This window comes from Pterocles gutturalis, unplaced genomic scaffold, assembly GCF_000699245.1.
Source record: "Pterocles gutturalis isolate BGI_N339 unplaced genomic scaffold, ASM69924v1 scaffold11207, whole genome shotgun sequence".
In the NCBI taxonomy this organism is placed as follows: Eukaryota; Metazoa; Chordata; class Aves; order Pterocliformes; family Pteroclidae; genus Pterocles; species Pterocles gutturalis.
This window is the reverse complement of record NW_010115476.1, coordinates 71,006-81,272: the sequence shown is the minus strand read 5'-3', so window position 1 is coordinate 81,272 and position 10,267 is coordinate 71,006. Positions and strand designations below refer to the sequence as shown.

General features: G+C 49.2%; 1 protein-coding gene across 1 annotated transcript in view; it reads right to left on the bottom strand.

Annotated features, from left to right (window-relative positions):
* The window catches only part of COL23A1 (collagen, type XXIII, alpha 1), a 46,411-nt gene that overhangs the window by 11,056 nt on the left and 25,088 nt on the right, over nt 1-10,267 (bottom strand). Inside the window, exons 6-14 of the mRNA XM_010075191.1 lie at nt 7,299-7,415; nt 6,812-6,847; nt 6,283-6,309; nt 5,825-5,851; nt 4,644-4,688; nt 3,854-3,916; nt 2,439-2,483; nt 1,861-1,938; nt 49-102 (exon numbers count right to left, since the gene is read on the bottom strand). Of these exons, the coding sequence (XP_010073493.1) occupies nt 49-102; nt 1,861-1,938; nt 2,439-2,483; nt 3,854-3,916; nt 4,644-4,688; nt 5,825-5,851; nt 6,283-6,309; nt 6,812-6,814 (342 nt within the window). The 5' untranslated portion in view covers nt 6,815-6,847; nt 7,299-7,415. The remainder of the gene's footprint in view (nt 1-48; nt 103-1,860; nt 1,939-2,438; nt 2,484-3,853; nt 3,917-4,643; nt 4,689-5,824; nt 5,852-6,282; nt 6,310-6,811; nt 6,848-7,298; nt 7,416-10,267) is intronic.

Sequence of the window (10,267 nt, the reverse complement as noted above, 5' to 3'; positions counted from 1 at the left end):
GCCTCGCTCTCTAGGTAACCCCATCTGTGTGGCAGAGGTTGGGCTCACCTTGGGACCTGGAGCACCTTGGGGGCCCGGTGGCCCTGGGGGACCCGGTGAACCCTGAAACACAGGAAATAAATGGCATGAGCATGGCTAATGTGAATATTGCAAAGTGTCCCCGAGCTGCCAGGGGTGAGTCAGGAGCAACTCCCAACTGCGATCTACAGACACTGGTGTGACCCACGTTGTCCAAACGCTGTGATGAGCTCCGCTGACACAGAATCACAGACTGGTTTGGGTTGGAAGGGACCTTAAAGATCAAGTTCCAACCCCTCTGCCATGGGCAGGGACACCTCCCACCAGCCCAGGTTGCCCAAAGCCTCATCCAGCCTGGCCTTGAACCCCTCCAGGGATGGGGCATCCACAGCTTCTCTGGGCAACCTGGGCCACTGCCTCACCACCCCCACAGGAAAAAACTTCCTCCTAATATCCAATCTAAATCTCCCCTCTTTCAGCAACCCAAGGGCTCCTCTGGCACAGGAGAAATTCATGCAAAAGTAAACACAATGGGAGCTATCTGGGGGTCCAGGTGTAGCAGGACGGGTGTTTCAGAGGCAAGATGCCTTTAGCTGGAGGTGTTGCCCCACACCTGGTCTCCTCTTCCTGCGTTCTCCCTTCTCCAGCCAGCCGGGCTGGGGAGAAGCATCCTGCGGAAAATAGCAACAACCAGCCAGGGAGGTGCGACTAAAGAGGGGCAATGGAGGAGTCAGTGTGAGCCCCAGCAGCAGGAACACCTCGCACACGTAAGTAAGCTGTTTCTGCTGAGCACTGCTGGGTGCAGAGAGATGAACAAATAGTTTTCAACTTGCAAATTATCTCAAACAGCAAAACTCATGGTGCCGCTCAGGTGAAAACCAAAACAGCATCACATCCCCAAGCACCTTTTTCCATGCCTGCACACTCCAATACTGTTATGTTTAACCATGCTGGAAGCCCCTTTCCTGAGCCCTGTCCATGAGATGGGTCAGTGCACACACCGAGAGCAGCAAATAAGCAGGAAAACAGGAGGAGCAGAGTTAGCGAGGTTCGGGGACATGCCCCTCTGCAGTTTCCCCATGCAGCACGTGGGAGAGGGTCTGTGCCCAGCAGACGAAGCCTCCAGACATTTGACGGAGCCTCTGCAACCACTGCACTCCACAATCCCCGCTCACCAAGCTGCATGCCGTGCAGACATCTGGCAAACGGTAATTACCAGCACTTTGTGTATCCCTGCAGCCTGTTATAAAACAATTAGGATCGTTCTCAATTGTGTCTGTAATTAAGTATTTATTCTATTTGGCTTCTTTCATCTGAACCAAATGGCAGGGTGCTGCTCGGTCGGGCAGGTTAGGGCTTGGGCACCGCTTCCCTTCCTCCCGCATCCCACCGGTGCTTGCAGGGAAAACCGCTCCAGAGGATGCGCGGTGAAAACCGCAGCTCCTCACTGTGCCGCGGCATGGCAGAGGGAATAACATCCCACAGCTGGCAACATTTCAGCTGTCATTTGGCTGACCAGACTCCTTGCATCAGGTGTTTATATTGTCACAGGCTGCATCGCATTGCTTTTACCTGCAGAATATTAACTCCCATCCCACGAGCCTGGTATCCAGCCCCAGGTTTTGCCACCGTTTTTGCTGGTACATCCTAAATATCCTCAGCCCCTGCATGCAATGAGCTCGTCCCTCCTGGCCAGCTCTGTGCCGAGACCGAGATCTCGGGAAGGAGAAGCAGGACAGTGGCAGACAAGGTGCCACAACGTCACCACCCCAGAGCTCAGCAGCTTTCCAGCCCCTTCCCATTAACCCCCAGGAACCGACACCACCTTGGTGCGGGGCTCACCTTGAGCGCATCCAGGATTCGGCCATCGTAGTCGATCACCACGGTGTCACCCTGCTCCCCTTTCAGGCCGGGGGGACCCTGCAAACGAGGACAAATCCTATTTAGTTTTTGCAGCATCTCAGAAGCGGGTGGTATGAAGGCAAAGACCTGACACCCAGGTGTTTGGGGGATTATCACCTTACCAACACCATCCATTCCATCAGTTCCCAGTTCGACAGCTGTAACTGTCACCCAACCAAACCACAAAAGGGCATAAATCTGTGTAACGGAGAAGTGCATAGAAATCCCCACTTCATTACCCCTATTCACAGCTTCCCTTTTGCAAAAAAAGGGTCACAGGATGGTCACGGTGATAAGGAAACGGGACATGACTGCATTTCCCAGAGCTATCCCCCATGGCAGTGTCTGGTACACACATAATGATTTCTTTAAATATGCAGTGTCTCTATTTTCTAGCACTGAACTCATCCTGAACCAATTCAACCCCGTACTAAGCAAAACAAGGTGTCAGGGAACAGCTCGGGTGGAGGCAAATACGTGACTCCAAACCGAAAAAGAAAAACCCTGAACATCCATACCCGGGGTCCGATGGAGCCGATTCCTCCCTTCTCACCAGGTTCACCCTGAAAATCAGAATCACATTTTTGGTTCAAAGAGATCAGGGAAAAATAGAAACTATTTATTGTATAAAAATACTCTAACTACATGAGATGCCAAGATGTGTTTTAGATTAAGAAAATGTATGGCACCAACAAGGAGCTGTTTCTCCTAACAAAAAGATTTGACTTCAGAGCAAATATATTTTGCAAAAAGTAGCGTTGGTGTGAGCTAGTTGGCAGTAAGAAAACTTCCCATCACAGAGGGAGCGGAGTGGCCCGATCGGGGTGAGCTCCCCGTGCCGGCGATGGGCCGTGCCCGTCCCCATGCTGGTCCCCGGCCCCGCTGGCTGCTCTGAGCGTGCCAAGCTCCAGCTCTTTGTGCTGAATTTTCACATGGCTCTTCCTCTCTGCTTTAGGCTGAATTTTGCGTGTGGAAAGTTTCAGCCGACACGTTTAAACCATTTTTGAGGGCGAGTTTAAGGAAAAGGGCTGTGCCAAAATTGTCTTTTTGTTTCCCCCTTTTCTTCCCACCCCTCCTTTTTTCTTTTTTTTTTTTTTTTTTAAAGTTGGGAGGTTTTTGGAAAGCTGTAGCATCCCCACACAGCAACGACCTGAAATTCAGTTCAGGATTCAAAAAAAAAAAAAAAAAAAAAAAAAAAGACCAAGTACCTTTAGCCATAGCGATGAAAATCCATTTGCTGGCTAAATCAAAGCCCTCCAAAAAGTACAAACAAGAAGACTGTCCATAGGAAAACTCAATTCAGCAGATCCCAATGGGAACAAACCAGTAGTGTTAATTTTTTTTAGGAAAAAAAAAAAAATAGCCATGTGTTGCCTGAGCCCATCTTTCTTCATCATACACAGTTTCTTGCCCAACAAGGAGCCAGGGCTGTTTGATATAGAAAACACAACTGGATGCAGATCCTGCTAAATCAGAAGCAGCTGAGGGGGGAAATAAGGGCCTGTGAGCGCTGTCCGGGACTCATCATCACCACTTAACATCTCACGGCTGTCTCACTGCGTTCCTTGGCAGCCGTGCGGGTCAGCGGGACGGGACGGCACATCAGTGCTCAGGGCTTTGAAGCGATATCACGGCCATCAATACACGGGATCAAACCGTGATCGGGGTTTAGCCTCTTTTTCCCCCAGGAGAGCTATTCGATGAAAAACACGCACGGAGATGGTTTTAAAAACGCTTACACTGATCTCTGCTTGAATCCAGCTTTCATTAAATCACCGGGAAAAGGTAAAATACTGAACGTCCCCCTGTTTTGTTTCTGTTGGGGCATTTTATGAGCCTTTTAGAAGGCAAAGGCAGAAGACACTGCCTCAGCCGAAGCTCTCAGCCCCGACAGCGCCATGCCCAGCCTCCCGGCTACTGGGCTGTTCTTTACCTGGGGTCCTGGCAAGCCATCGGTGCCGTTCTCACCCTTGGGACCCACGCTGCCTTTTTCTCCCTGAAAACAAGACAATTTAGACAAATGCTACACGTGTAGGATGGAAAGCAGGTTTCTTCAAGGTAGAATTTTCTTGTTTTATCTTTACTTTTAGCCTGAAATACGCCAAAGTGCAAAAACGGGAGTTTTCGAGATAAAAACAAAGCTTTCAGGCTTAACAGTTTGGCTGGGGTGTTATGTTCAGCCCTAAAGTCAGCCCCAAAACCACAGCACCTGCAGAAGGTTCCCGTGGATAGACAGCCTGCTGCACCCCGACCCGGGATGTGCCCACCCCCCATCCCAAACCCCAGCTCTGAGCCATCCCCAGCGACACTCCCCAATTTACTTCTGCCAGAGGAGCCTCTAAATGACAATTCTCTGTCCTAGTCAACAAGTTGCATTTGCAAACTTCTTCTGGGCAGAGCTGCCATGGCAGAGGGGTGTGTTATGCTTCTCTTGCTCATTTTATTTTGTTCTTTTTCCATGTCAGGGGGGAAGTGTGCTTCTCAGCCTGCCCCAGCCGTGATCCTATGCCAAGAAACCAGATAGAAGAAGATGCTGCCAAGCACATACATTCATAGACTGGTCTGGGTTGGAAGGAACCTTGAAGATCGTCTAGTTCCAACCCCCATGCCATAGGCAGGGACACCTGCCACTAGCCCAGGTTGCTCAAAGCCTCATCCAGCCTGGCCAACCTACCTCAAAGCCTCATCCAACCTATATTAGATGGGCTCAGAGCAGAACATACCTTGGGGCCCATAAGTCCTGGTTCCCCAGGGATCCCATCATCACCCTGATGAAATAAAATATAAAAAGTGAAACACAAAGAGCTTGTGCACGCTTATCACTAGGATCCAACATGTCATTTGACCCCACTGAGTGTTGCACAGACCTGAGACCCACTCAGGTTTGCAGGAGGCCAGGAGAAAGCTGCAGCAAGGAGCCCAGGGGACTGCAGCATGGTCCCCTGCTCCCCCCCCCAAGTTCTGCCTCTGCATCCCCTGCTCCTGGGGAGGTGGATGGACATCTCCCAGAATCTGCTTACAGCAGGCCCTGGGGAAGGTGCTCTCCCACCTTTCATAGAAATTAGATATTGAATCCATTTAGGCTTTTTGGGTCCCAAAGACCTCCTGCAAGCTGCCACCCATCCTCATGGACCTCATCCCATCTGCCCGGAAGAGATTTTATTGTTTCACTTGTCAGGCTTCATTGTTCTCCTGGAGTCAAACCACATGGTAGGTGCTGAGGAAGTTAATTTCACTGGCCAGTTATGAAATTTTTTTCAGCCAAACTCTGGCCTGAAAAGCACCCATGACCACGTCTGTTCTGGGGCAAAGCAGCAAGAGGGAACGGCTGGGTCCTGTCAGCACTTCGGCTGCAGTTAGAGGCAGGGATTTATCCCCTGCCTGGTGCACCACCAGGAGACAATGCGGAGAGCTCGGACACGCGAATCTCCCCCAGTCTTCAACACCTGACCCGAGCAGCGTGCCTGTCCCTAAGAGCATGGCCAATCCCTGTGGGACCGAGGTGTTCTGCAGTGATTTCCATCCCAGGAACCCCAAACCCATCCCGGGTGCCCTTGGGCAGATCAGAGTCTCCAGGCACTTCTCGGTTCAGCTGGAATTATTGGAGCTAAAGGGCTCAAGACCTACTGCTTTGTTTGGCATTTGCTATTTTATTCTTTGTCTATTGGGCAGATGCGATTGCAGCTTCTGGCTTGTTTGTGGTAATGAAAACCAGGCTGAAGGCACAGCCTGTGCTTTGGGGTCGCACGGGTGAGAAACCCTGGGGAGCACAAGGAAGGGCTTGGTACAGACAGCTGCGGCCACGGCTTCTCCATCAGTCTCTAGCAATAGTCTCCCTAATTGAGCAAAAGCAAAGCAAAGCAAAGCAAAAAAATAAAAAAAATAAAAAAAATCACCATTTTACCTTTTTCCCTTGGATGCCAGGCTCACCCTTCAACAGCAACAAACACAGAGGAGAAAGAAGTTCAGGGATATAACAGAAAATAAGAGCAACTGTATGGACAGTCAAAATTAATTGTAAAATTAAAATACTTGGCTTGTGTTGTTCATCTTTATCCCCCTCCAAAATGCAAGAAAGCACATTCCCCCAGCACACCAGCTTCCAGCCCCCCGGGGCTCCGTCCACCCCCATTTCGAGGTTTCAACATAGGCAGTGGTTGTGATGTTGGGTAGGTGACACATCAGACATTTGCAGCTCCAAGTCAACGGGTAACACGATACCTTAGAAATGTTGTATCTGATACATACAGATGAGTGCAAGTCCAGCAAAAAATACTTATGTTCATCTTCACTCCCCTTACGCAGCAATATTTCAATAATCCACGTTAAAATTAGACACATGAGGAAATACTTATCACCCACCTTTGGTCCTGGAGGTCCCCTGGCACCCTGTTAAATGTAAGAGTAGTTGGGATACTTGTTTGACAATAGAGTATAACAGGAAAAAAGCATTTCCAAGAGTACTTTAATTCCCATTAAAAAAATGGCACAGATGCCAACTTCTCATCTTCCCTTAGAAATACAGCCCCTAAGTTCTCTGTGCTCCCAGTAAATAATAAATATTATTTTATGGCTTGTGTACTTTATGTATTATAAGCACCTTTTTATCCCACCTTAGTGAATTAGAGTTACAATGCCAGGAGGCTTTGGAGGGACAGAAACGGGGATACAGGAGCAGTGCATCCCTCTGGAGCAGACAAAGAACAGCCTCTTTTCTCCCTGCTGGCACAGGTACCCCTGGACAAACACCCACTTCAGGGCATCTATAATTTCCCATGGGTTTTTCCCATAAGCAATGACACGAAACTATTTGGTGCAGAGAGCTAAAGGGTGATGTAAAGCGAGGAGGGCGAGGGGCACGCAGACAGGGATGCTGCTGGGCAATACGAACCATGAGGCCGTCCTCTCCCGGCTCGCCTTTGAAACCCTGCAAAAATAAAAAGGCCAAGATTGAATTATTATCCCTCATTCTCCAAAACGCTCAGCGATAATTAGAACATTCAGTAGCATTGTGCTGCAGCCCATTTTTTTCATTAAATAAATGGCCAGTGATCTGGAAATTTGCATCAGGTCATCTGAAGGCTACAGATCAGGGAAGAGATCTCTGGGTGTTCCGAGTTACAACCAGCACCCACAAATACACACTCCAGGTCCAACTCTTTGCTCCAAAACTAGACAGAAGGTTCCCTCCTGCTCCTTTGGCCCCACACCCCAAAGCTTTGCTGTACGAGCAGCCACCAGAGCCCAACCACAAGCTCAGGCTGGGGACCCAGCGGTTGGGGTGGCAGCACTGGGGATGGGGACACCCGTCACCCTCGTCTTCCTCGCTGGGGTGGGACCTGCCCGACACGTGCTCGCTGCGCATCTCCCATTCTTACAGGGGGGCCTGAAGGTCCTCTTGGGCCATCTTTTCCCGTGTCACCAGGAGGCCCCCGGGCACCTGGGGGTCCTGGTGGACCAGGGGGACCAGTGGCTCCATCTCGACCTTGATCACCCTGGAAGAAGTTCACACAGACATGGTGAGATGAAGTGGCGTTGGCATGCGGTGGCCGCAGGGGTACCTGTGACATATGCACTGCATCCCTGAGCCATCAGCACCCCAGCCTCCACCATCCCAGAGGAATTTAATTACAGTGACCAACGGGGAAGGCTGGGAGCTCATGGTGCTTCATGCCCTTTAGGTCTGGTTCCTTAACCAGGATTTTGCTCAAAGCCTTCCAACGAGGTTTAATCTCATTAATCCCTTGCCCAGTAATTGTCTGCACGGAAACCACCAATTTGGCAGCACCCAGAAATAACCCAGACCCAACAACATGCTGCTGTAGAGCATGCACACACTTCCATAGCTTAGTGCATCACACCAAGAAACCCACCAAAAAAAAAGAAAAAAAAGTAGCACTTAGTATTATCCTTTAAATAAAGCCAAGGTCATATATTAACACCCAGCGTAGCTCGCATCTGCAAGGAAAAAAGAAGCAGCTGTGTCTCCATGTGATGGTGAAGGTTGGTAGGTGCCTGCTCCGGAGGGGAGCATCTCGTGGGGTTTCGCCGCCCGGTTATCGGCTCCCGACCCCCCTCCAGCCTCCGCAGCCCAGCCCCGGGGCTGGGCACATCCATGCAGCTGCACAATGGAAAGCCCCATGGAAAGGGCGCTTCATAAATCTCTTAGCAACATCTGGAAGGGTTACCACTGAGGCAGTACGAGGACTGTATTTTATGTGGTCCACCCTCAAATCAGGGACGAGTGTGGGATTTTTCAGAAGTCCTTAAGTGACTTAGCAGCACAGATCCCACGGCCTTTCAACAAGATCTGTGCTCCTAAATCACTTGTGTAGTTTTTTTAAAAAATCCTATTGCAAATGCTGAACACTGCATCCAATTATGTCAAGAGTCTCCCACTGAATTTTGCCTAATTAAAACGTCACGTTTAGAAGACGAGGATTTAGACAACTCTAGTTTTAATGCATTTTATTTTACAATACCACCACTGTTCCTATCAACCTTTATAGGACTTTGCTGCTTGAGCCCCACCTTCCTACAAGTGGCCAAATCCTAAAACTCATAATTTTTGTGTCTTCTCCTATTATTTACTCCCCTTAAATTCCCATGGGGTTTCACCCAAGCATGCTCCCAACAAGCCCTTCTGAACACAACCCATTTAACGCAGCAACAGTGCACCGCCAACCAGAAAGAACAAACAGAAGCAACTCAGAGAATCACAGCAAACCGGGGGCAGCAGATCACACACATCTACCTTGAGCACTCGCCGGCTAAAGACAAGCTGATCGTTAGCCAGAAATCCATGGTTGAGGCGGGGAAAAACCATCTAGGCAAGAAAAGTGGGAGGCAGAAGAGGAAAGAGCAAGAATTGGAGATGAAAGTCCAGCAGAAGAGTGAGTTTTAAAGGCTGTAACAATATAGAACCATGTTTCTTTGATAATTAATTGATGTGTAAGAAGGAAATAAGCTAGGTAGCCAACACCGGTTGTTTTAACTTTCTGGCTACGCTAGAGTTTGGAAAGGAGTAAGCAGACATAGGGAACCAAGTATCTTTTCATTAGTTTAGTGCACAATAGGACATTCAAAGCAGCTGGGGTACAGAGGATTCCCCTACTGCAGGGCTTTCTGCAGAATAGAGCATTATTCCAGTAAACCCCACAGGGGATATTATCCTAGCATTTCTCCCGAGACCAAATATTATATTTTTTTCCAGAGGCTAAAATGAATACTGATGTATTCCCCAGCCTGCAAAATGCAGATAAATCTCTCGGATTTATATGATGCAAAAACAATGTATTCAGACCATGTCAGTAGTCATTGCTATTGTCCTTTAGCCTTTCCACTTCTCTATCTAGGGAGAAGCAGCAAGACATTTCCCTTCTCAGGACCCTGCTTGTGTCTCCCTTTCCCCATCCATCCCTGCGCACATCCGTGGGAGGACCAACGGGAGGGAGCGAAGCCATGAGAAGCCCCACGGGAACACGTAGCCCATCCTCCGTGAGGATTTTGGAAGGTTTATAAGGAACAAACCTCTTGTCCAAATTGCCCAGGGAGCTTTTAAACCTTTTGCACAAATAACAGGTAACCCCAAACCTCAATTTTGGGGTAAATACTGCACAGGCAAGGCCACCAGGTGCGCACAGGTACAGCCGTCACCATGGTTTTAATACATTCATTGCAGAAAGGGAGGGGAAAAGCAGCTGGATGGAAAAACACTGATCAACCCTGGAAAATAAACCCCCCCCAAAGGATTTTTTTTCAATCTGTAGAGAGAGGCGTTAGCCCAGCGTTCACTTAAATACAGACACTTTTGGGAGGAACAATGCTGAAATGCTGAGATTTTCGAAAACACAGAGGATGCCACGCTGAAATGAATGGGGACACAGAGCTCTTGCCCTGGGCCAGGCCCTCTGGATACTACAGAAACCACCAGAAAGGTTCTGCTGCGAGCAAGGGGTTTTGTGGTAGACCCAAAGGACCCAGTTTTATGGCTTCTTATGTGCATGAAGATACACAAGAGCATTAAGTAGAATTTTCAGAAGAGCCCAAGGCGCAAGACAGGAATGGAAACTTTTTTCTTATCCCTTCAGATTGCTGAGCACCATCCAAGTAACCCACCTCCCAAGCTCAGCCCAGTCTGTTTCCATGTGAGATGACGACTGGCATTCGCTCCCAGGCCAGACACGCTGCATCCCACAAATTCAGCCGTCGTACATCTAGTTTTAAACAATCCCTGTTACATTTGGGACCAGGAACAGTGAACAGCCCTGAGAGCTATTACATACAGAGACACCATCTCCGGCCCAAGAAAGGTTTGGGTCATAGATAACCAGGCTGCAGGTGATGG